The sequence below is a fragment of the Ursus americanus genome, chromosome 6 (assembly GCF_024610735.1).
Source record: "Ursus americanus isolate L20-20 chromosome 6, mUrsAme1.1.p, whole genome shotgun sequence".
Classification (NCBI taxonomy): Eukaryota; Metazoa; Chordata; class Mammalia; order Carnivora; family Ursidae; genus Ursus; species Ursus americanus.
In genome coordinates, this window is record NC_142132.1 from 5,399,783 (window position 1) to 5,427,261 (window position 27,479).

Consider the following 27,479-nt stretch of genomic DNA (forward strand, 5'->3'; position numbering starts at 1 on the left):
TCAAAGCTAGAACACGAAGTGGAAATAACCGGCATTAGGTTATTAGGATGTGTTTGCTAAGATGACACGAGGCTTGCATGGGAGCTACTTCTTCAAGGATCAACATCTCCATTCCTGGCTCTGGGAGAACAGGCTACGAACAACTCTGAGAACTTTACCTGTGGAATTTAAGAGACAAAACAGTGGATCATAAGGGAAGAGAGGAAAAAATAAAACAAGACAAAATCAGAGAGGAAGACAAACCATAAGAGACTCTTAATCATAGGTAACAAACTGAGGGTTGCTGGAGGGGAGGAGGATGGAGGGATGGGGTAACTGAGTGACGGGCATTAAAGAGGGCACGTGATGTAATGAGCACTGGTTGTTATATAAGACTGATGAATCACTGACCTCTACCACTGAAATTGGTAATACACTATATGTTAATTAATTGGATTTTTAAAACATAGAGATAGACTCAAACATATTTATTAACTTAAAATGTTTATAAATACTTATTCACTGTAATTTTGATTAACAGAGAAAATATTTCATCAGTTTGGAAGTACAGAAAGGCAACATTAGTGTATAAATAAATAAACCTATTTAAAAAAATAAAAGATATTTCAAAGAAGAAGAAAGAAAGAAAAAGAAAGAAAGAAAGACAAAGGTTAAGACAAATAAGAAGAAGAAAGAAGTACCTCCTCCTCTGAATGACTGTGTTCTAAAACATCGTTTCTAAGTAATCTGTTTGACCACAACGCACTTGCCAACAAGCCAAAATTATACATAGTGTTGGGGTTCTAGCCTCCAGTTTTTTTCATCTGTACTGCAACTCAACCAGAAAGTGCTACAAAATCTAACCATCAGCTTGGTAGCAGGATATCCCATCTCTGTTCCAACGTGAAACTCCAAAAATAGATCTCCCTCAGGGGACTCAGCCAGGACAACTCTATTTTTTTTTTTTTAAAGATTTTATTTATTTATGTGACAGAGAGACAGCCAGCGAGAGAGGGAACACAGCAGGCGAGTGAGAGAGGAAGAAGCAGGCTCCCAGCGGAGGAGCCCGATGTGGGACTCGATCCCGGAATGCCGGGATCACGCCCTGAGCCGAAGGCAGACGCTTTAACGACTGCGCTACCCAGGTGCCCAGGACAACTCTATTTTTTACACAAGGGGTGTTTGGAACATACACACTCATGTTCAGGAGGGTCACATGAGTGTGTGTGGAAAAGAAGAACTTGATGTACTTCAATGCCAATGAGACCTCTTTTCTCCAAAAAGAAGCCCTAGATGAATAGAGGCAACCAGGAGTATAATGGGATTGGCCTTATTACCTGAACTAGAATCTACAGGCAAGAGAGCAGGAGAAGAGAGAAACCAGGGTTACAGAATAACTAATGATTGCTGGTTAAAATTCTCAAAACACAAATAATTTGGCGATTATGCCATATTCAAGATACCAAACAGAAAGCATGGGCATAAGTCTTCGCGTTTTATTTAAATCAGGTTAAGAGCTGCTAAATATCACCAGAAATCAGTTCGATCCAACCCTCGTAGATCTACTGAATCAAACTTACCTTCCCAATTAATTTTGTTATTTGTCCTCCATTCATCATTCCATGTAGCCACAAACTTTCATTGCCACCTTCCTGTGACCGGCATGCAGGTTTTTGGCTGGGCAAACAGAGGAAACTATGAAACATACCAAGACAGTACCGAATGGCCGGCACTGTGGTAGAGGAAAGGTAATGGGAGCTGCCCAAAGGCACCTGGGGTACAGCTGACTGCACCACTCCTCCAGAACCTCAGAAGGCTTCCAACCACTCAGCCCTCTTAGACACCCCGGAGGCATGGGGAGACAGGGGTGCCACAAAGAGTTGGGGTCACTGACTTTGCGTTCCTTAAAACACCACCTCACTTTCTAAAAGACGTAAAATGCTTAGCCGGCTGGGCATCCCAGGCCACTGATGAACACGGTACTGCTCAGCCTAACATAGCAGGCTGTCACTGGCTAACAGATGGCTTCTCTCAGCTTCACACCATTGCTAGTGGAAGCCAACAGTGCCTTTTATTGATCGACGGACGATCTTGGGAGTTTATTATGAAAATCGACTTCACGTTAACACACTTAAATTGCATGTTCCCCAAATTCTGGCATTTAATAGCTTAGACACAAAACACAGATATAGTTGAGTTTACATGGCTACATAGGGAAAGTCTAAATTCACGTTCACTATGAAACAGCTAATATATAAAGTAACTGCCCTTCCAGGGTATCATCGGGCCAATTCCTAGTGAGAACTCAGCCTTAGGAATAAGCCAAAACCACTGCCAGGGGTGGTCTTAAAACATAGTAGGGGGTCACTGAAAACAGCTACCTTTGACGACTTTTTGAAGTTTAGTTGCTCCCGACAATAGTTGTGGTATCACTTTATGCCTCTAATCAAAGTCACTTTGAGACTATTAAATGAAAAAGCCCTTTAAGATGCTGACATAAGTGATGGCTCAGTTATCATGAAGGGACAGCTGGAACACAAACCTGGGCTGGAATGTGGTAGAAAAACACTTCTTGGCACCCAGGGAGAAAGCCAAAAGAACAAGAAGGATCAAAATAAGAATAAATTAAACAAGTGCATAAAATTATCACTGAGAGTCGAGATCGTGCCATTTTCCTTTCTACAGAAACCACCATCTCTAGCTAAGGGCCTAATACATACCTTTGAGTTAACTCAAAGTGACCAATCCAATACCCTATGTGATAAACGTGTTTTGAAGACCACAATTAAAGGATCATGCCCTGAGTTTAGCATCCCCTGAGACACCATCTGTTTACGTGCCAGAAATTCTGAACTTGCTAAAAATCACCGTACCATTGAAAAAATCAGCAATTCAGCAACAGGGTCATGTGCACTGTGTGCCAACGCGGGGCTCCGGGGCACAGGCCCACAGCACACGGCATGCTAACGCACTTATGACATTAGTTGAGAGGAGAATGCTTTTCTGAAGTCAAAAACCATCCGCAGTCACCCAGGAATGAAAGAAGAAAATTTTCAATTGGGAAATTAAAATCTTACAGAGAAAATTGTGTTGTGGGATGTGGCAGTAGGAACAGCATGGTCAGAGTCAATCCAATAATCCAGCACTAGTAATTACGACTAAATATCATAGGATTAATTTCTACTTGACAACCATTCTTCTCTGAGATGCTTAAGACGTTGTCAGACTTTGCTTCTGATAACAGGCGCAGTGAGAGGCATTTTTTTCCCCTTTCCTGACCTTTTAAACAAACAATTAATTTTCAGTGGGGAAGGGGGGAGGGGAGGGTGAGAGCTGTTTGTCCTGCCTTTCAGGCTTCATCTTCAAGATCTCGGAGACACTGAGAAGCTTGGATATGTGGCCAGGAAGAAAGCTTTTGGTGACCTTTCTATGACATTTCTCAGCACCCCTTCCTGCCACCTAGGGCCTTGCTATCTTAGATCTCCCTGTGATGCATTCTCGGGAAAGCAGATGCTGTCTGTCACTGCCACCCCTGCTCTTCGGCTGGTGCCTCCCAGGACATAGCTCAGACTGACACCAGCGGCCATCCTTCCTTCAGCATCCCCATGGCTTTGTTATAAAAGCTGCCACACTGGTTCTGCCATGGCCTTACCTTCTTTGTTGCTGTTATTGTTAATTCTACCTTCCATTACCTCTTGTTGTTGATCTGCAACAGGAATGACTTGCAAACCCCAAATTCATCACCATTTTTCTCCTTTTTATAGAAGCATACAAAGTATATATTTGAAAATGATAACAAAAAAGTGGAGATTACTGCAGAAGCCTGAGGTAGCTGGAGAAACTGGTGACTTGCATCCAGAGTTAAACTTGAGGAATCTTGGCCACTCCAGAAAGAAGGCCCCAGTGTTGTGTTTGAATGGGCGTGCCCCAACTAGAGTTTCACACTGTCTTTTATAAAGGACACTCATCTTGCTTTCTGTAAAGCAGAGCAAGGTCTTGTAAAGAAATCCACAAAGCACAAGTGGGAATGGCTCTACACCTGGACTCCACCAGAACTATGTAGTAAAATTCACTTGTCCATATCCCTCTCTATTAGCAAATCTGGAGCAAGCCCTCCCTCCTCCATGTGTTTTCACTATGTCCATGCTCTTTACACCCCTATTCATTTCATGACTCTTATCTAGTCTCCTTCAGCTTTCAGTGAAGCCTTCTCTGACCCTAAGTGTCAAAAGGGCATCAAGTGAGGAGAGGTTCCAGATTCTGGAATTCGTTCCTAGTTAGAACTGTGCTCTGGAGGGATTCTCTGGAGTAAGAGAATCAAGGGAACAGAAGAGAGAAAGTTCCAAAGACAGGTCAGCAGCTTGGTGCTTGGCGCTGTCCCTGGTGCTGAATGTTATGTACTTTCCACGTTTCATACATTGCTAAGACCAGAAAATACTGGCAAATGGCAACTAACTGCAGTGGACAATAGTGAGTGCTACAAGATCAATGTATTAAAAAATCCTTATTTACAATAAGCATGCTTATCACAATGGTACAAAGGGGTTCCTATTGGGGAAAAAAGTGGGGACCAAAGCTTTTCACAATGTATACTTTTTGCCTTTTGTACTTGGTTGGAATTTTTTCATTAGATTTGTCTATTACTGAACTTCAGTATGAGAACCAAAAGAGTGACAATATTATTTGGTCACATTACTATTAAACAAATACTCAGTGTACCAGGCACTGTGACAGGCATAGGATTATAAACCTGTATAAGGTAAAACTCAAAACAAAAGGAAAGAGAGCGTTAGAAAGATAGCAATTAACTTGCAAGATGGAAAACTTATAATTTTTGATCAAGACACTCTTACTCTGCAGCTTTTACATCAATGATCTAAGCTCTCTCTTCTCCGAACTTACAATCGCAAAAGATCTCTAGCCCTACTGTCACTAGAGAAACATCTGCTCCAGCAGTTCAAAGAGTTTGGATCTCTCCTCTTCACGGCAATGGTGATCTAGAAAGATAATCATTCCAAGTATTGGTTTTATGACTTGCTTCCAAGTGAGAAGAAAAAATTAGGGAAATTCCATAACAGCACTTTGTGTTCCCTGTCCTATAGAAAGAATTTATCTGTTTCATCTATATTTAGAGAACACATTCATTCAGATGCTGTAACACAATTATTAATGTGACCATAAAATTATCAGTGAAGCCAAACCCTAGAGCTTGAAAGCTCCAAGGACAATTAGATGGATTATCAAAGCAATAAGCACAATGGATTACATAGTTTAAACCCTCTCCTGAAAACACCCTCATGCTTAATAAAATTTTTGCAGGCATACCTTGATTGACATTGGCTGCTGGAGGCAGCTTATGACTTAACTGCATGATACAAAGGCAACACTTTAAATTTTATCCACAAATTAATTTCTCATTGACTTCTACTTCTATAAACTGCCTTTATGGACTCCAAACACTTAAATTCCTTAAACAAAAGAAAGGTCCTTTAAAAAAAATCTTAGAAACATACTGAGGGGTCTCTCTAAGAAAAGTTGATGGCAATGAGATCCTGAAAATACTTCCCAGATATGGTGGAAAAAGGAGGGACCATCTGTTTTTCTTTTAAATTAGCTAAAAACCAATGACCACAAAAATGTCTCCATATAAAGCAGGCATGATGACTCATTTGCTTATCAATAGACATTAGCCAAACCATACTATATTTTAGGATTGAGTGAATTAGATTGTGTTGTAAATAAAAGAAGCAAGGGAAAGGAAATTGGATGAAAGTGATGTTGGAGGCGTGGGTGAGAGTAAGTCAAGAAGTGTTTTCCACGTCACTCTTTCATCCAACTGTAAGAAAAAGTCTAGAGTGGCTACCCATTAAATTCAAAATAATGTTCAAAGTGTTTCCTATTTTACACGGTCTGATCTCATCTCCCCCCCCCCAACTCCTGTATGCAACATCTGTTCTAGCCACACTGGCCTTTTTCTTCTGTCATGTGAACGTACCAACATCATTCACTGCAGGAAGTTCACCTGTGATGGTCCCCCTGCTTGCACCACTCAGCCCTGCATCTTCAGATGACTCACTTCTTTTTTTATTATCATTGAAGTCCCACTTCAGAATCTGTGTCCTCAGTGTGCTAGCTAAAGCCACCTCTCCACAACCTTTCCTTAACACGTGTTACCAAAACTCAACCATCCACCCATCCATCCATGCATCCATCCATCCACTTGTTTATGTATTGCTTGCCTACCTCTGCCACTCTACTGCAAGCTTTGTGAGGACAAGGACTCTGTCTTATTCAAAAATATCTCCTCGGTAGCTAAATAATGCCTAACACTTAATAGGCACTTAATAACTATTTGCTTACTGACTGTAACAGTGTTTAAAAAAAATGTGTGTGCTTTTTAGAAGGGGATAAGAATAGAGTCTTTTCAGAAAATGCTTTAAAAAAGCAATTTCTAACTGAAAAATGCCCAGGTTCTGGAAGAGAGTCCTCTAGTGCATTTCTGTTACCCTTGTCCTGCCATTGCTGGATTCATTGACTATCCCAAGTTGCCAATTACACATACATAGTGCAGAATACCAGTCCCAAGGTAGAAGGAAGGCATCACAGAGAATCAGAAGCCTGGGGTCTAAGAATAATGAGATCCTGGATGTGAAATGTTACTGTATTCTCCTCTTTAAAATGAGATACCATAATTAATTTGAGGGCTCAAGGCTCCAATGTGAGACACTTAGGAACTCTGAGATATTGGGCAAGTAAGGGGTGTTGGTGTTGCTGAGGCTTGATCAAGATTTTACCTAGGGTCTAAGACTGGAAGGTTCTACAAGCTTGGAATTCACTTTTCCTCAGAAACCAGAAAGAGTGCCCCTCAGATAAGGGCTAAGAAATGTCCCTGATTTTGCCCGCTTTCTTTCAAAAGCCTCACCTTTGGACTATGACTAACACCTATAAACAGCCACCCTGGTTGGCGGTTAGCATATGCTCGTGCAACACAAAAGCAGAACAGTACCTCACTTGCAACCTGACCTAAGAGTGTGACACGTTCCGCACCAGCCATGTCACTGCGAGGACGTGGGCTCAAGTGTTGTGCACAATATTGTACAAAATGACCTCAGTCAGAAATGAGCTTAGGGCAAGATCTAGTAGAATATGCTGAATGGAGAGGTCCCTTTATGTATACATCAGGCATGGAAGAATGGACAAGATCGATGTCATGACACAGGGAACCCTGGAAGGGGTCTGACCACTCTGAACCTCTGGGAAGGTTCATGAGGAATGTACTCTTGGGGTCTGTCAACAAGAGGAAAAGTCTAAGTAAGAAAGTGGCCATGTCTGGTGAAGGGGAGGTTGAGACGCACAGGATCTTGACTGTTCCTCTCTACTAAGCCAAGGGGAGAGTAAACACCAAATGTGCATATCCAAAGGATCCCAATACAGAAAGTGATGGTGGACAAAGGTCAACACACATGCAGCCACACGACGATTCCAGACCTTGCCCAAATACACTGGGGTCACAAGCAAAGATCAGCAGCACCTTAGGGCAGAATATAGTCACTTGATTAATAAGCAAAATACACAGAATTCAAAGGGCAAGTCCTGAGTTTACCAAAGCTCACAAAGACAACATGACATTGAGTGGGAAATCTTTTTGTCAAATGTTTATGGAACACAAAATATAATGAGGAAAGCAAAAGTTATTTTCAATTCGAAATCCACGATGCATACAAGAGAAGTTTACATAGCAAAGGTGATAAAAATATTGACGATCGATGTTGACGGAAAACCTTCTGTGCACACTATCACCATGTTGAGTGATTCTATAAATGTAAATTTACCCCCTAAGTGTACATATGCCAACTCAGATGGAAGATTTTCTTCTGCCACGAATTTACAGACTGTGGTTATGTTTGCCCCTGGGTACAAAGGAATATTTGGAAAAACTACACCTGGCTGTTAAAAATATCAGAGAAGAAAGGTCAGCTGAAATCGTTAGAAGAAAGGGCAAGAAAGCACCCCTAATGCTAATTTCTTGAGGTAACCAGGCCAAAATATAGTTAAGGCCTGGTCAAGAAAACCCTGCTTATCAACCTTTTATTCAACCTTCCATAGTAGGCTCCAAAAAACACTCTAAGGTTAGTTTTCTTTTTTTAAGAGGAAGAGAGTTTACCAACCTTGCCACCCCCTTCCCCAAAATAACAAACCTGTGTGGCCTCATAGGGCTGATAGATCTCATGGATAATATGGCAGACAAGATCAGTGGAAGGCATGACAGCAGCACTAGGATACTCTACCACAAGGCTGAACAAATTGTTTTCTCTCTAGAGCCAGAGAATAAATATTCTGGAATCTGGAAACCAAGAAGCAAAATGGAAGATGCCGTGTAGATACTTAGGAAAAAATGTTGATTTTTTTTTTTTAATCTCAAAATCTTTTTGGACACTGTAATTTAAATATCATTAATTTACATAGTTTCCAAGTATTATTATTCTTTCTCCTTTCTTTCCCCTACCATTTAAAATATAAAATCCATTCTTAGCCTGCTGCAAAAAATCAGACAGAGGACAGATTCAGCCCGAGAACCGTGGATTGCAGCTTGTCCTCCAGCAGGCCAAGAGGTTGTGGGGCAAAGTTAAGCCATGGAGTCAGCATATCTGGCATTGGTTTTCCCTCCACGTTTAAAATACCATAAATATAAAGCTGCACTGAAACATCCTCAGTTCTCTTTTAGCAAAATCAGATTATCTACTTCATCCAGTAGCTTATGTTCACATTCTGGATTTATTTTAACGCTCATCTTAGCTGTAGGTATTGCATTGGTTTTGTATGATAAATGCAGACAGGAGCCAAATGGGAAACACACGTGAATCAGTTTCCATTACCATGACGAGCAATGGCATTGGGAAAGCATCTGATGTGAGGTGTCTGCTCTATAACAGCCAGCAACCACCAACCACCACTTGTAATGCTCTCCTGTTCTTATCTTGTAGGCTTTCATATCGGACGGGGCAAGACACAGCTAATTGTGACACATGCAGGAACAGTGCATGTATTATCTATAGGTATGTTAACCTCCTCCTCCCACTTTTCTATTATGAGTGACAAATGATGTTTACCCACGAATGCAAGAATCATCGGGGGCCATGCTGGGATGACGATAACAGACACAAAGTAAAGGGCCTTACTTGATCATAATTCTAAGCTCCTTCTAAATACTCAACCCCAGGTGTACGATCCCAGGATGAGGGACAGCTTGAACTCATTTATCTTGCAAATGTATCTTAGTGTTTTCAAAAAGTGGTATAAGTTTGATGGCTTGCTCCTTCAGAATCGCTAGCCATGAGCACTGTGCTGTGTGTTCGGGAAAAGCTCAGAGAGCTAAGCCCTTCAGATGGTATAGATCAAAGACCGCAAACCACACTGGATGTGCTAGGAATACCATGGAAGAACCCAGGCTGCTTGCACCAAATATGCAATTTATTTCCTTAGGAACTCACAGAGATTGCGGCACTGGCATCCCTTGGGACACAATCCCCTGTTTAGAATCTATACTGCTGTTCATCATGTTTTTTTAATTTAATGTTTGTTTAGATTATTTGCATCAACAAGAATACAGCAGAAACTTTCAGTAGGGAAAAACCATGTTAGGCTTCTTGCGGAAATTTAGAATTTTCAGACATGGTCACAACCTTCAGGGAGGTTATTGTCTGTTTTCTCTTCGGAAATGTAATTTTCACAAACAAGATGCGAGAGCAGTAAGAGATGTTATGATTTAGTTCATTGTTGAAACTTAAGCCGGAAGGCCAATGTGAGTGGACCTACCAAATTATCAAAAACAATTCTCGCTGCATGGTTATAGATCTAGACATGTGTACAAGAACTCCCATCTCCTCTCCCTGACGAATACACCTTCTAAAAAGATCTTCAAAGTCACCATCCTCTCAAAAAAGGTGGAGACGGGCAGGGAGATCGTGTAAATGTCTTCAATGTAGCATAAAGCTTGAATCCACACCTTCTTGGGCCCATCACACATCTCCAGCCTAGGCAGAACACCCCACATGGGACTCAGACTCTTGAAAAGCACAACTGGGTCACCTGGGGACTCCCTCTGGGGCCAGGCAGAAGAACCCAAAGGCAGACATGAATGAGCACCACGTGTCACCCTAGCACATTCCTTACTGCACAAGTTCACAAAGGGCAATTCTGCCTCCAAGGGGACATCTGGCAAGGTCTGGAAGGAGACGTTTTCAGCTGTCACAATTGGTGAGGTGTCACTAGCATCGAGTAGAAAGAGCCCAGGGATGCTGCTAATATCCTATAAAGCAGAGGACAGCCCCAAAACAAGAATTCGCCAAGGCTAAAAAAGCCTGCCCCGCTGGAACCACCCCCGGGTTAAGGTCTGTAAAAGGCACATGCCCGCTGCTAAGGCCTCCTGACAGTACGCAGGGAGCCCGGACCCCCGCAGCAGCCCTGGGCCAGCATGCCAAGCCGCCTGCTTGTCCTCCCACTTTTAATAAAGAAGAGGTGAAAAGCAAGCACCCAGGCAAATTTTGTTTGTCAGGAACTCCCACAAATTGCAAATTACCTCCTCAGAGACAGCTCCGTATCAGAGAAGTTTGGTTAGGAATACTTTCACTACATGCATGTGGTGGAAGAGAATTTAGAGTCAACAGTGAAGGGGTGAAACTCTGACATAAAATAACCCTTCGCTAATACTAGTCATTAGGAAAAGAAGCGGAGAATGTAAAGCACCTGGTATCTACCCTCACCGTTTAGCTTCTGTTACTCTGGGAGCTGGGGCTCACCCAGTCTTTCAATGCAACAGAGCAGAAGTGAGCAAAGATTTTCCGAGAAGGTTCAGGGTGAGCTTGATGAGCACAAACCCATTTAACATTTTGTGGGTGATTGAAAAAAGAATTTATTAGGGCACTCTCCAGTGTAACTGAAGTAATTTAAGTAAATTTAGCTCTAAATCCAGAGGTAACGTACATTAAAAGTGATATTAAAAGTGATTTAACAAGCCTGTGAAGGACAGAAATTTGTCTTTTTCAGGAATTAGCTCTGAGTGGTTGCTATTTAGAATTGGCTCAACCAACATTCTGCATGAATCCCAATACACCAGCTACTGGCCCACTTTCTCAAAGAACTGTGAGTGTCTCAGAACCACAGGAAATTGCCAAAATTGAGCAAAGACTCACCAGTCAGAGGGACTGGGCCACTGGGATCACTCTGGTTACCTCCTACAAAATGGGGAAAATACACATCCACTCAGAGACCCTGTAGTCAGAACGCGACCCCAGGGATTGCAGCGTGCTGGCATGCGTCTTCAGGAACTGAAAGATATGACCCTCCAGAGCCGGGCACACCCCCCTCCCCCAACAGTCCTCCCTCTAAATGAGCCAAGCATCCCTGGAGAGGTGTTGCTAGGAAAACTGGAATGTTAGATCTCTTTTTCAGGAAAGTATTTTAAAATCTCTCCCTTCAGAGTGATGGCAACACCAGTTCCCCAGCCCCCAAACTTGTGAAGCAAACAGAAGTTATTCTAGAAGGGCTTAAGAGCAACATTTCAGCTAGACTCCCACAGCCTCCACACTTGCAGCCCTTAATAAGGATCTCAGTATCACTACCAGACTGAACGCACACGGCTCATCAAGCTCCGTTTCCAACTTTCCTATCACTTTACGTTAGAAATTATGAAAATTGAACTGTTACTAACTTGCACAAGGTTACAGGTCAACAAAAAAAATGTAAACACTCTGTACCCTGGTTATTGACACTAGACCAGAGTTTTCTGAGCTCCGTGGGGATGCTAAGACAGGTGAAAGCTCACTTTTAGTCAACTAACTGAAAAACCAGTCAAAAGGGAACTTATACACTTAACCTGTTAACTGAATTTTCATCATATAAATTGAGATCGTCCATTTCGCAGATTTAAAGTTATGCCAGGCTTTTGAGGGGCAGCCCAGATGTTATCTGTGAATGTGGGCCCTGTGCTCTAGTTCCAAGTGATTTTCCATGAACACCCTGTGAGGGAATCTGAGTTCAGAACACAGTTCTAGATCCCGATTTGCCCCTACCTTTTCCACACTTGCTATCTGGTCACACCCTACTCTGTCCAAAACTGTAACTCACAGAAGGAATTCTCTTCTAGGGTCTATTACGCTGGTTTATGCAACATTCAAATAAATCACATCGTTTCAATGATGGGTACAAATGGCATACACAGATCCCAACACAACATCCTCTTGGTGAGCACAGAGCTGCAGGATAAGAACAGAGGGTTGTGGGTCAGCCACAGAGAAGCTTGTTCGCCAGAAGCGATGGCCTGTGTGGGCGTCAGTTACATCATGGGGGAAGCACATGGTGGCTAACCCAGGACAGCCATTATGGGGGGGGGGGGCTTCCATCATACTGTCTGAATATAAAAGACGAATAGAACAGGACGAAAGGATACTGGTCTGGCTCTTGGAAGACTTGCATCACTCTGAGTCTGCCTGATAGATGGCCTTTGCTGACACACCTAGATACGTAACTTCCCCATGGCAGGGTTCCCTTTCAAAAAAGAGAAAGGACAGCAAGGGGGATTCAACCAGGTGATTTTTCAGTTTCCGGTTAGCCCAAGATTTAATCTTCAAATGCCAAAGGCTTCATGAAGAATAGAGGTTTCTTTGGTAGAAAAGCATTCAAAACTCATTAGTCCTTTTGCAGGAGAAGTCACCTGTTTGGGGGACCTGCAGCAGTGCACATGGGCAGCCCCAGCATCCCAGAAGTGACCCAAAGACAGTGTCCAGATTTCAGAGGCTTTATGACTAAAGTCCATTTCTTCTCACCAGGGAAATGCACAAGCAAGTCCTCCTTCAGTTCCCACACACAGCTCTACGGAGGGAGGGTCCCATCACCAAGGGGCAAGTTAGCTCAAGGTCAAGGTCCTTGCAGTTGTTCCCAAGCGTGGCTTTGGCACCCACACTCTCAGACACCAGAGCCTGCATCCTAGACTTTGGAACTATTCCTAGGAGTCTCCATACCACCATCTCAGCCACTGCTGTTGGTTTTTCCCATGGGATCCCTCGAGTAACTCGAGATTGAACAGGTTAAAGGAGTTTCAAAATAAAGAAAATTTTAAATCCCAAAAGACTGGGTATCCGAGAAACTGGGAGTACCCAAGGGGCCATCACAACTGCTATATCGACACGTTGCAATTCGTCATACCTGTGCACTGGCAGGCAGAGAGCCCTGGAGGTCAATGAATTTGACCCAGCCTGTCTTGCATGTATACACCGCTCTTTTCGCTCGAAACCCAATTACCCTCCCTGAGCAGAATAAGAATCCACTGTGTTTCCAGTAACACTTGGCCCAGGGAAATGCAAAGGGTGCCATGTTCAAGACCTGGCTGCCTGCAGTTTTATCAACACGGTCCTGTAATAAATGTGTACCTTTGCCATGGGCGGCCGTACATATTTCTCTGTAAAAAATAAGTCTGTCGTGGAAATATACAGGACTTGGAAGAAACATCAAAAGGACAAAAGGTCCTGAAGCAATTTCAGGGAAAAAGGCTGCCAGTACCACAAGTGAGAGGTTGGCAACATTAGCCTGCCACAGCCTCCTGCTCAGGGACCAGGCGCCCCAGAGGCTGGGGCCGTACCCCCACTCTCTCTGGTGGGGTATCCACTAAATCTCTAACATCACGTGGGGCAGCATGAAAGGATCAGAGAGGTCCCTTACAGCTCTGAAAGCTGGTTGACTCCATGATTTACAAGTGATTTACTGCAGGAGTGAGTCTGAGCTTCTACAGAAAGTAGACATGGAGGGAAATGTGAGGACAGTCACAAGGCATTTCTCAACTGAGTAACGTCCATTCCAGCATCGGCAAATTGATTTATGCAGAGCCACAGAACTGTTCCTGGGCAGCGAATTGATTGCCCTGCTCCCTCGTCCACTGAAACCTCAAACATCAAAAGTAATATTTCCCATAACTGGGAATTTTGAGGTGGTTGACATGATTACATTTTTCCTAAGACAATATCCCTTGGATTGTGATCTGGACCAATTGTGAAATTCTAATTAAAGACCGTCTCAGCATGAAAAAAGATTAAAAGAGATGCAAGTTTCAGTTTTCTTTAGTAAAACTTTTCTGGCTCATCATCCATATTTCCTGTCACAATATGCTGTAATTATTTCAGACAATGTTTTAAGGATAAATTACTAATATAATCTTTGCTCATAAGCAGTTCAAATCCTTTGTACCCAGCCTATCTTGGTTAATTCTCTTGTCAGACAAATCTGATGAGTCACGCTACTGATGATTCACCTTTTGTTCAGATTGAGTTTCAGAACGGAACAATGAAATACACCATTTCCCTCCTTTACTGAAGTGGTTAATTTGCAAAATAATACCACAACAAAATGGCTTGAATTCAAATTTGTACATTTTAAAGAAAATAGCATGTGCCAACCTCGATTCAAAGGACTGTGGGAATGAAAGCAAGATCTGAAAGGCAATAATGACGCCGATGATGATTCAGATTCATTAAACAGAATCTTTACCAGAATTTTAAATTCTGCTGTGTTAGAATTCCCACCGTTAGAAGCCCTGAGGCTGCTGTACCGCCCAGGAGGACACTGTCCACACCTGCCCCATTTCTACACATCAAGGCCACCACACAGCTGGCCTCCAGGGACATGAATTATGTGGCAGACGAGTAAGGGAGCAGGAATCTGGATGGACAGGAATGCTGAGGGCCTGCTTTGTTTTCAACACCACTGAGGGAGGGATCTTGCAGAAGGCCATGTTGTCTATGTCCTATTTTCGTCATCTTATGTGTTCCACTGATGGTCAAGCACGGGCAGGATTTCAAACAACCATTTGATTAAATATCCAAGCCCTTTCCATGTGGTGCTTATATGCATTTCTGCAGCAAGCATTTCCAGCGGGACTCCTAAGAAATGACAGGCTTCGCCCCAGTCACTGGGAGATGAGAAGTCTAATCTGGCTAAAGATAACCCCACATACGCCCCCTACCCTAAGACTCTGCAACAACAGAGCTCTGACAGAGGGGAACCTTCTGTTGGATAGATAAGTGCCAGAGACACCAAGACCAAAGACAGATAAGGAGAAGCTGAAGGAAGCGGGGATGCTTGACCTGCACGGCGGCCTACTCACGGGAGGCGGGATCATGTTGAAGGACAGCATGCTGGGGAGGGTTCAGATGTGAGCTCTAGAGCCTACCCCCCAGGCCAGAGAATCAGGAACCACAGGAGGAGCTAGGGAGAGAAACAGCCAGAGCTTCCCCAAGGGTGAAGGGGATGCCTCACTGCACATGTACACTCATCTTTACAGAAGGTGGGAACCTTCTAGTACCTTGCAATCTCTGACTGCTCATCCAGTAGGAAGTTCCTAAATTCTACATGTTCATTTCCAAAAGGACTGGAAGATTTTAGGAAAAAATTAGTCAATGACCCTTATTCGAGATGGAAGGAGGAATTCACAGAACTAACAAATGGCATTTTCTCAAACCGTCCTTGGTAATTCATTACATGGCCAATAAGAGCACAAAATATAAGGACGCAAAGATTCCAGATAAAACTACGCATGGAAATTTTAGCGATTCTCGTGTACTGCACTAATTGCAAAGAGCTGGGGAGGGTGATGCAGGATCAGGACAGCCACCAGCACTGAAAGCCTCAGGACTAATGAAGTCTTATTGTTAAGAGAGGTAATTGCATTTGTATGCAGAAATGGTGCCAAGTCTAGCCTGTCCAGAGCCCACTTGGAGTGGGATCTCTGCAGCCTTTGTCATTTAGTGATTATCTCTTAGTGGACGTGCTCCTTCCAGTCCTGCTCTAATTACCGCCACTTGTGCATATTAAGTTCTTTAACAACATGAACTGATGTGGAGGAAATTAGCCTTTTGTCTAATATTTAGTGTTCTGTTCTTGGTATTTACGGTGAATGATGGGCTGGGAGGAAGATGACAGAAAGGAGTAATCCCGGGATGATACCTTACGTAGTGATTCTGGCATAAGGAAGCTTTTTTTTAATAAAGTAAATTAAAAGTCAGAACAAAAGATTCACCAGACCTCAGAATTCTCCTTGAAAATTCCCAAACCTAACAATCCAAGTTTTTTCTATTCCATCAGAATTTTAAAAACATATTGTTTCTTTTTCCCCAATATATAAGGATTTAGGCTTTTGTAATAGTAACACCTTAGTTCTGACATGTAACTCTGATACGTGTTAGATGCTGGAAAACTGAAAACTGATTACTCATCTCAACATATTGTTTGTAAAGCAATTCGTTAAAATACATTTAGCAGAGAAAGGTTGATTACACTGATGATACCCTCCTCTTAACAACCCTCGCTTTTGGTTATGCCCAGAGTAACGGTTAAGGAGGCATTCACCGATGTTCAAAACCATTGAGCGGAGGCTGCAGTGTCAACAGCATGAGAAAATGGATGTGATTCATTTTTACACAAATACAGATTTTTTTAAGGGGCCAGATGCAGGACTCAGTCCCTACCACAATGCCGAGTTAGACCATCTGAAATTCCACAGGGAACGTGGAGATTAGAGACGACGGTGGTTGCTAAGGCCACACGAAGGACTCTCCTGTCTGCCATTTTGAAAGAGTTCCTCTCTTTCTCTCTTTTTTTTTTAAGATTTTATTTATTTGAGAGAAAGCAAGCGAGAGAGAGTGTGAGTGCCAGCGCACGAGCAGGGGGGAGGGGCAGAGGCAGAGGGAAAAGCAAACTCTCCACTGAGCAGGGAGCCCAATGTGGCCTCAATCCCAGGACCCTGGGATCATGACCTGAGCCGAGGGCAGACGCTTCACTGACTGAACCACCCAGACACCCTGAAAAAGCTCCTCTCTTACACATAGCATCCCTGGGGGTAGAGTGGGGAGCCTAGGGTTTCGATGGTCACTGGTGACACCAGAGGACATGTACAAGAAACTAATGATTTTCTGGTCTGTGTGATGAGACTCTCACTGCGTTCTATCAGTCAGATGGCATTCCTCAGCTCAGATCAGAACAGAGGAGGAGCTCCTCGGAGCATCTAGCAATCCAATCCTGGGTTGGTGGCCCAGGGGGTCGGCTGCTTTGCACACTACCTCCAGCACTGAAACCCCAGGAAGTCATTTGCCTCCCTGGGCAGACAAGTGCCCATCCTCAAAATGGTAAGAGCGAATGAAGTGATGGCCAATGTGTTGGCCAACCTTCAGTAACCTAACACGGTGTTCTACCCCGGCACCTGCCAGACTCATTACAACCAATTTTGGAGAGTTGTGTGTTTTCTCCTTTTAAGTGCAGTTACAATGTATTTCCTGTCCAAAACTTAAAAACAAAACCAAACAAAATAAAAACTCATGCTCTTCACTGAGGCCAGGGACAGCAGCATAGTGGCAGGCTACATTTAATAATTATTGTTCCTTTCTAATGACAATGTATGATCTCTCTGGCTTGCTAGGAGTATGGCATAAGATATGTTTAATGGACATGTGACACTCTTGTTAGTGATCTGGTCCCTTTCCTACTTGATAAATTATTATGGGTAGAGGTTATAAATAGAGCTGGAGTCTTTCCTCTTTGACCTCTCTGTGGCACAATTTATGGGAGGCTAACACATGGTTCCTTGATCCTGGTGCGTCTGGCCAGCCCATAAACTCAGGCACTTGAATGAGGGCTGGGTAACAAGACCAGTATTTGTACTCCAGAGGAACTCAAAGATAGGATGTAGATCGAGGATGATGGAGTTCAGCCAAACACCAAAGGTGGAGGACTGTTCTCCAGTATAGTCAGGATAAATAACCATTCAGAAAAGTCAATAATAATAGCTTTGGCTATCACAGTATAATTATAGCTAGGGTAACAGGCAGGTGTTTTTGTTTTTATAACTGTGATCATAATTTCTTTGCCATAGCATACCAGGAAAGGGGAACAGATCTTATAGTTTGGGTATAACATTATTGAATACTCATCTATTTCTGGTATTTTACATCTTACACTGATTCTTTAAATTTGAATTATGCACCTACTATGTGAAATAATGGTGAGAGAAGGACCCAAAATTATGATGAATCATTTCAATGTTCTAAGTGTTAAAAGCAGGTAATCAAATTATTAGTATTTGAAACTACTGGAATGGAATCCACAGATAATATATAATATAGGTATATAACACACAGACATATTTTACATACATATATTCATTTTGATGATAAATTATAAATATAAAATAAAAAACAGAACAGCAGCATTCTGGGGTGCCTGGGTGGCACAGCGGTTAAGCGTCTGCCTTCGGCTCAGAGCGTGATCCCAGCGTTCTGGGATCGAGCCCCACATCAGGCTCCTCCACTATGAGCCTGCTTCTTCCTCTCCCACTCCCCCTGCTTGTGTTCCCTCTCTCGCTGGCTGTCTCTATCTCTGTCGAATAAATAAATAAAATCTTAAAAAAAAAAAAAAGAACAGCAGCATTCTGCACAGATTAGGAGTGAGGAGACCTGGGTTCAGTTCATCTGTTTATTTCAATTCAGTAACAAAGCATGTTCTGAGCCTGACACTGTACTAAATGGACCTTAGACGTAAGATGAAATAAACGGGGTACATCCCTCAATGAGTTCACAGTCATGAGAAAAAACAGCTACAATCCAATGGGAGACAGACTTGCTCTAGTAAAGATGCAGAGACAACCATGCCTGAGGGGCAACCCATTCTGGAGGATTTTGGACAGGACAGAGGGTGGGAAACTCCACAGAAAGAAGAGGGGACATGTACCTGGGCTGAAGGATAAGCAGGACTCTGCCCAGGAGTTTCAGGATTTCCGAAGGTGACTCTGGTAGGTAACTGGGAAATGGGTTAGGGAGGGGAGAGGCGGGGAGAAGAGAGGGAGGGGAAAGTTGCAGGGGTGGAGAGAGGGGAAGGGGAAAGAGGAGGGAGAGACGATGAAGGGGAGGACAGGGTGGCAGGGGAGACAGAGGAGAGACAGGAAGGAGGGAGAGAGGGAGGGGGAAAAGGGAGGATAGGGAAGGGAAGAGAATGAGGGGGAGCTGGGGGGAGGGAGAGAGAAAGGAGGGAGAGAGGGAGAAAGCAAGCCCACTGCTTGGCTGTTGCAGTGGTCAGAGGGAAAACTTCTGAAAGTTTCAACAAGGGTAGTGGAAAGTGGCCCAAGAGGAAGGACGCTGGAGCCTGCTGAGGACAATCCACTGACCCAGCTGGTGGGATCAACCAGAAAAGACTAGCAGAGCTTGAGTCCGAGGTACATGGCTTGGACACCTGGATGAATGCTGGCCATAGGCTGTGTTTAGAAGGACAGAGCAGCAGGCTAGAGGACAGATCTGATTTAGGGCAAGCTGGATATATGGTGCCCCTCAGATCTTCAAGTGGAGAATTTGGGAGAGTATGATGGCTATTTTGGGTCCTGGTTCTTCAAATACCTGGAGTCAAGGCCAGGGTCATGTACAGAAACCAGGACCAGGAGAAAGAGACTTGGCTAAATTCACCCAGCTTGCAAGGAACACAGTCAGCCTGAAACTCAGAGCCTAAGGTGAGGCTCCCTCGCAACCGTGCTGGAGTTGTCCATGGTGCTGACATGGACCCAGCCACATTTAGGCCCTAGACCTAAGCGCTGCACTCTGGGGAACACTGTGTGTCCCATCCAGATCCACACAGCAAGAGCTATCACATCCCCCAACACCCTGCATTTCCCTGCACTCTTGCAGTCATGCCACAGAACCCCCATGTGGGGTAAGAACGCATCTCCACCATTGTTTCACGATCACGCAAGCTCAGGTCCCCATAGGTGAGATGATTTATCCACAGTGGCAGAGCGTGAGTCAGTGAGAGCCACGGATAGCACCAGGGGAACTCGGCGATCTAACTCAGGGAGAATTAAAAACAGATGCTTCTGCTCTGCTGTCTATGGAGCCCGCCGACAATGACGAGGCCGGAGAAATCCAAGATTTTTTCCTCCACTCCAGGTTTTCCTCCACTCCAGAAAATACAAGTGCTTGGGAGCCAAACTCACTTGCTTCTAACTCCTAACGGCTACACACAGAGGACTGAAGAAAGGGATGTTTTAACTATATTCCCCCTTAAATTAACTTGAGGAGTTGGCGAGAGCATGCTAAAGAAACTGTGGCAAGGTCCAAGTATTTATAGGAGCATCAGAGGAGCAGAGCTCTGACTGGAGAAGCTACAACCACACTCCTCTGCAAAAGCACAGGGGCGGGGGTGGGGGGAGGTGTTACTATAAAGCCTAGCAGAGTCTCTGGGAACAGAACAAAGCTTGGTGCCAGCTGACAGAGCAGCCTGAGATTTAGGACAGATTTTTATTTCTTTGGAAATGTATAGAATAATAATTTTGCAAGAAAAGTCCCCATACTTAAAACTCCCATTTTTAAGAGAAAACGACTAACCAAAGAAATTGAATCTACAGCTTTAATCGTTTATCACAGTTGAGTCATACGGAGTATGGAAAATGGCTTTGCGACAGCAGCATGGCACGCCTTCAGGTCACGTGATGGTCTCAACACAAAGCATTTGGTCAAATGGTTTGGTTGTCTGATGGGAGAAGGGGATGCAGGCAGGGAAAGAAGAGATGAGGAGGTAAATATAACAGGAGCTCCTGGAGACTTAGGTCTCGTACATAGCCGCAGTACTTCGGCACCGTGTCTCACCCAGCACAACCTGCATCCTGTGTTTTGTTCAGAGAATACCTAGCACGGGTGAGCCTGGCCTGGCTCGAGCCCCATCACATTCATGCTTTTGAAACTCAAGAGTCGGGACTTTTTCCAGACTGCTTTCCTCCCGACAAGTAGCATTCAGCATGGTGTGCGTCTCCCCAGGACACTGCCTCACAAACACCAGACCTGGCCTGCAGGAGATGGGTGGCAACACCAGCAGCCTCCTGCCTCCTGTGCGTTGCCTGGCACATAGATCCCCGAGCGTCCAGGGAGCTGTTTAAACCCCCACCGAGTCCTAAAGGACCATGACGTCTACGCCCAGACTTGGAATACAAACATTCTCATCTGCTCGTTCCACCAGGGGTAAGTCTCTGAGCTGGGACCGCTCTGGGGCAGCAGAACCGAACTGCACAGTGGAGACAGGTCACCTTCGACAGAGTGGAAGACACCACCAGGGCCTCCAACTCAGGCCCAGGCCATCCTCCAGCCCACAGGAAGAATAAAATGCTACTCCCGAGTTCCCCTGACCAGAGCATAGGAACAGCTAGTCACTCACGAGCACCCTACTGACCCCATCCATCCTTTCCAAGATCTTACTGCAGACTCTTCCAGAAAAAGGGAAGTAGCAACTGGAAATGTGGGAACCAAGCTCCAAAAAGATCTTTGTGTGTATGTTGCAGAAAATGTTTCACCATCTTCTTCAATTAAGTTCTGAGAGAATGGTGCTGGGCCAGATTCCACCTGGAGTGGGCCCACTAACTTCTTCCAGAAGCCCTGTTTGATTGGCGCAAGGACTGGGTTCAGTGTGGGAGGAGAGAGGGGGCACGGGCAATGGCGCTGACCCAAACAGAGCAGCCCAGGGCAACTGGGACTAAAGCCAAGGTGAATTTGTTTTTTAAGGCTCTGTGTTCATTTGTTTAATTCAGTAGATATTATACAGTCAGCTGCCATAGTCCAGGTTCTGCTGTAGGTCCTGGGAATGGGGATGAGACAACAGTCCCCCCAGTCCTGGCACCTGCATCTGGGGGATGGAGGCAACATAGTCCAGACACAAATAAGTAATTATTCTAGGTGAGAGCAGAGAAGGAGAAGAGAAAGGAGCAGTGGTAGGTGATCTGTCAGAAGGTGGCTAGAGAATGAGGAGGTAATGTGTACCTGGGGGACAGAGGGACGAGGAGTGGCGAACCATGCCAGGAGCAAGGACAGGAGTTTCGGGCAGGGAAAAAGTCAGAGCCATGAAGACCGTAGCAATGGTGACCACTCCCACACCATACCATCTGCCAGGCAGCATGTGGGGCCCCGTCCCCCACACCTGGTGTCACTCAGGTGTCAGTGCTCTAGCCCAGAGTGAGGGCAGTGCCTCTCCACCAGGCAGCCTCCCCAGGCACCATCTGGATAACTCACAGGGACAGGAGTCTGTGTGCAGAGTCCAAGGGCCCTGCGTCCATCAGTGGCTTCTGCCAGGTCCTCTGCTCTAGCCAGGACAGCAGATGCTGCTTTCTTCAGGCCATTTGGCTAAAACTAAAGGGACCTTTACTCTGTGTCAGCCAGAGTTGGCCAGAAGACTAACCTTCAGACCCTGCCCTCTCTAGCCAGTTGTCTGCTTCAGATCAACCCAGAGACTTGGTGTGTTCCTTCCACATTGACAAAAGGCCCCCAGGGGAAAACAGTGGACACAGCAATACGCATCAATGTGTCTGTTAGCCAGGGCACACTGCTCCACAGGCGCCCGTGAATGACAGGAGCAGAGGGGGGCATGGCTCAAGGTCACTGCCAGACCCACCAGGGGCATTTCCCAGAGGGCATCGGTGGCCATACACACTCCCTCTGTAACGAAGCCTGTTCCTGCTCCTTCTCCTGCTCGAGGGCAGCTTCTCAGTAATGGGGAAGGGCAAATGGGAATCAACTCGACAGATAGAGTCGAGTCATTTTGTTAACAAGAACTCAGATTAGATTACTCTGTGATTACATGGTTCCACGGTGTGATAAATTGGTTAATAACAGGATTCCCAGTGTAGCAGCTTAATGGGAATTCAATAATTACAGGTACCCAGAATTGTACCGTTAGCCTAGGACACGCGAGCACCCGCCTGCCAATCTAATAACTCAAAACCTATCTGGGACCGTTGAGGTGGTTATGATCTGGAGCACATGCTTTCAGTATTAACCAAATGACCCCTTTCTACCTAACATACCACACTGGATACCACAGGGCCTCACAAACTCAACTGCAAGATCCTCGTTTTTGCTTGTGAAAGGTCCAAGCTGGAGAATTCCTCCACAGGCATCATTGTCACTGCTAACTCTGGTTCCCAGGATAAAATGAGTGATCAATCAATAGATAATAAGGATTACATAATATCTGAATTGCATCTTAAGAGTTTAGGACACTTTTTCACTGATTTTTCTTTGCGGGGGTGAGGGGCGTTGGAAATCCTCACCATAATTCAGGGAGATTGTCAGGCAGGGACTTGTCGAAGCCCACATGGCCCCCGCGACACCAAGAGGAAAAGGCAGGATGTCGGTCCTTGTTGGTCTTACCACACCACGTAAATGCGCTCATGGCTCATAAATGCAGATTGTCACTTTCCACAACCGCCTTAAAGGGAACCGTGCCTCCATCATCACACGCTCTAGATTAGCAAGGCACGAGCTCACGAGGTTTCGTTCTGCCTCCTATAAACTGCAGCGTAACTCACAAAGGCCCTCTGAAACGAAGGGAAAAAATAATTCTTGTTTTGGGAGCAGGGGTTAACTAGCCATAAACTTCCCTGACAATATTTTTAATTTTTCCAGTGCTATTATAGTCTTTGATGGTAAGAAAAATGGAACAGTGGATTTAAAACATAAAATGGTCCATTAGATGGGTCTTGAACTTGTTTTTAAAACTCCGGATAATACAGCTTTGCTGTTTTCTCTTTCCAAAATGTCAAAATTTGGCTAGGATTAATGGTTCTCTAAATCAATAGGATTTCATGTTTATAAATGGTTTATGGCTCTACTGGATATAAAATGTTATGAGCTCATGTATTATCATCATCGCTGAGCGTTTACTGAAATCTACTGACATTTAGTCAGCCTCCAGACCAGACATGGAAGGAGCACAGGGCGGAATTCTCCAGAGGCCTGGCGTGATGCAGTGCCCACGTTCAAATTGTTGGGGTACAGGGGCGGTGAGAAGGGAGGCAAGGCTCATGACTACTGGGACCATCACAGAGAAGTGTCACTGGACCAGGGCGTCTCATCCTGAAGGCCAAGGGGACCCCCTAGAAGTTAGTTAGGGGATCAACAATGGGTTTCCCAAAGCCATGAAGGGAAGGAAGGACCCCAGACAGTCCACAGTATTCTGTGGAGAAATTTCCTAAGAAAAAAATTGCTTTGAATCCTGTTATTCTAACATAAACATCGTCACTACTGCCAAAGGTCCTTCTACATGGCTATACATCTACACGCTTTGGCTTCAGCAATGTAATTATAATTTTGGGTTATTTTCACCGAACTCCATGTTCTTGCCTGAAACACTGTCTTTCGTCACCACGGAGTGACGTTCAACAGCGTTGACTCCATAAACACACTATTTTCCCCGAGGCTGGATATCATGGCTCTTACCACTTTGGTAGGAAATGAGATTTCGTAAGGAGAACAGAAGCCAAGGTCACGTCATGCCACAACTGTCTGAGGTGAGGTCCATGGATTTCTCTGATCTTGTGAAAAGGTGCACGGGCACAGGGCTTTCACACCCCTGCTCTGTATGAGCTAAGATGGCCCCCAAACACTCACACTTCTGGTTACCTGTTTATTCCACGAAACACGTGTGTGCAGTCTATGGACAAGCAAAAGGGTTATTCGGATGTCACCTTTTTCATTACAACAAACACATGACACACTCTGACACCAACTGGGTACGTTAATAAAACTTCGAAGGTTCGCCATGAAAGCAAGTTAAGTGATTTTCGAAGAAAATGAACCTATTTGAGATAGTTCCCAGGCACAGAGCTAAAATAGATCAGAGCCGACTGCTTACTCCCAATGCCATAAAATTACATCATAAACTTAACGCAAACCGATTATCACCCTGGTAGGATGTCGCCGCATTTTGCAGTCACCAAGGGGGATCTTTACATATGAAAGACCAAGCACTAAATTCTCCCCTCTCTCTTCTCCCCAGTGTGGAGCTGGACTTTAAGCAGCAAGAAGACAAGCTCCAGCCAGTTCTGAAGAAACTCCACCCTTTTGAGGAGACTCAGGTTGTGCCTTCGCCTTACTCTCAGGAGCCCTACTCCGCTACTCCCAAGCAAAAATCCAAACCCGAATCTAAAAAGCACGGAAGATGGAAACTCTGGTTTCTTTAAAACTCATGGCATGTGGATTCTAAAGGCCGCCTTTAAAACCCACTGGAGTTAAGTAAATCGTGTTCCAAAATGAATAGGATCGAGTGAGCCGTGGCTGGCTCAGACGCCTCCCACTTCCCACCCTGCTTACCAAAAAGGCCTTTGTACCAACAGATATGAACAGAAGCAAGGTGGCAAACGTCACACCTTGCTGGCTGTTCTTTGCCGTTCACGGATGTGGGATATCAACTCTGAAATGAAGCTTATGTAGTCAAAGATGATAAGTAAAAAATTCTATGCCCCCACCCTGCCCCCAGATCGGCAAGTGTGTTACATTACTGGCCTGCGAGACCGTGGGCTGTCACTCTGTACACAGCTAAAACTCATAATTACTTTTAAGCCTTTACTTTTACTTTTTTTTTTTTTAAATAATGAGAAGAAAAAGCAAGCCTTATGTTTGCAAAGGACTTCATTTTTATGTTTAATTTTGCAAATAAGCAGGGGGCGAGTGCCATTTTCAGCACATCAAATTCTGGAGAAAGCACAATTTTTTCAAGTGGTCGGAGACCATAAACAATCTCTACAATGTGACTATATGTGTATTTGCCTTCACGCGCCGTAACGCTAAGCCAAGTGACCACATCCCAGTGTCACACTGACACCTCAAACTTAGCATTCTCCTCATCTCCAGACCTGCGACACGTTTACTGCTCATCTTCCAAATGGCCAGCAGCCAGGAGTCCCCCAAAGTCAGGACATGCCTTTAATCACTAATGTTGACAGGGTCAGAGCTATTGGACACTAAGCTTTCTTAGATCTCATTTTTAATCTTTTGGTACCCAAAGGCCAAATGATAAATTCTGGCAAGAATTTGAAAACACACAGAGAGATACACAATGGATAATACAGTCACCAATAAATTACAGGTGTTCTCTGCTGCCAGAAAGTGTTTCTGTGGATCAATTTTTGAGACATTGTTCATCACCAAAAGCGCGGCCAGACGTTTCATACAATCCGTTCTGCTCCGTAACCACCGTGGAAGACCTGACCATCTCAAAGAGAAACCGCGTGTTTAGTTTAGCTGCTAGGAACAAACACACTTAATGTCACCTACATCTAACGTATTAGTCAGTTGTACTCAATGACATACCTAGGGGAAAGCTGTGAATCAAATGTTTTTAGGTATTTTTTAAATAAACAGTGACACTTAGAGTTCTCTTTTGATTATACATTGCAATATAAATCTTAGTTCCTTTATTTTTCCACATATTCTTTTGCACCTTTGCAAGTATCTTTTTATAGAAATCAAAAGCCCCTCTCGTCTACGAAGGACTTGGTCTGTCAAGTTTCTGCTTTTCACGATAGGAAGTAGGGAATCTTATTTTGCCTTTTTTTGTACAACTTAAATTTTGAATAGTTTGTGAACATACAAGAAAACCTAGTCTTCAAGTTTCTGTCCAAAAGTTTCACATCTAATCTCGTGCTGACATGGACACCTCATTGATTAGATGCCAAAAGCAAAGTGGCTACCCTCAGTAAAAGGATCTCTACCTGCACTTTTCACCTCAGAGCTATTTCTCGCCATGCGTTTCCTCCTCACTCAACAGCAAATCTATTTTAGTTCTAAGTGTTTCGATTCTACAAGGACCTAGTGATCAGCCATCAGACCTGGAATTGATAAAAATGAAGAGTGTATCCTGTAAGCATTCTCTGGGGATTACTCACACTATACTGCAGAGGTACGCTTTAATTAAAAGAAAAACACACATCTTTTATGGAAACACTATGTGAGGACAGAAATCCTTGAATTATCAGTAAACAGAATTGAGAAATATTTTTGTGCAAGGGAAAGGACAGACACGTTGATCCCGTACCACGAAGGAAGTGCAATTGTTTCATGTAGACAAAAATTTAAAAAAAAAAAGTGTTTCATGTATTTTATACTGTTTTTAACTAAAGTTATAAAAATGTTTGCAACAAGTTATATCCCCTTGTGTTTTAAGAATCCCGACTATCTCGGTGAATTGAAATAAGGGTGTTAGCAGCTTTCTAATTAGTGCTATAAATCTGTCTCCTAGTAAACAGAATGACATCACTGTTTGAAAGCAGTCAAGACCAAAAAAAAAAAAAAAAAAGAAAAGAAATTTTCAGCGTCAAAAAGGAAACTGAAGATAATTCCTATTTAAAACTAAAACTATCTTCAGAATAGAAAAAGAATATTTTCAAAATCATTTCATAGTTTAATTGCAATGTGTCATGAACAGATGCCGATTCTTCTCTTAGAAAGATTTAAGTAAAAACTTTGATACAAAACCAAGGTAAAAAGTACAGTGTTCCCTCATATGTACATGTACACATGGCATTACGTATAGAGATTAAATTATTATACTTGTCACTAAGTTCTTTATTAATTTTTAAATAAAAAATCAAAGGTAATGTTTTGTGTGGCTCTTAAACTTATTTCATGGTCTCAATCATTTGGGAAAATAGAAGT

General features: G+C 43.8%; 2 protein-coding genes across 3 annotated transcripts in view; one reads left to right on the forward strand and one right to left on the reverse strand.

The window, feature by feature from the left end:
* INSYN2A (inhibitory synaptic factor 2A) overlaps positions 1-27,129 on the forward strand; it is a 39,866-nt gene extending 12,737 nt beyond the window's left edge. Inside the window, exons 2-3 of the mRNA XM_045809513.2 lie at positions 8,964-9,035; positions 24,823-27,129. Coding sequence (XP_045665469.2) covers positions 8,964-9,035; positions 24,823-25,006 — 256 coding nt within the window. The 3' untranslated portion in view covers positions 25,007-27,129. The remainder of the gene's footprint in view (positions 1-8,963; positions 9,036-24,822) is intronic.
* Positions 1-27,479, reverse strand: part of DOCK1 (dedicator of cytokinesis 1) — a 495,194-nt gene that overhangs the window by 265,414 nt on the left and 202,301 nt on the right. The window lies entirely within an intron of this gene.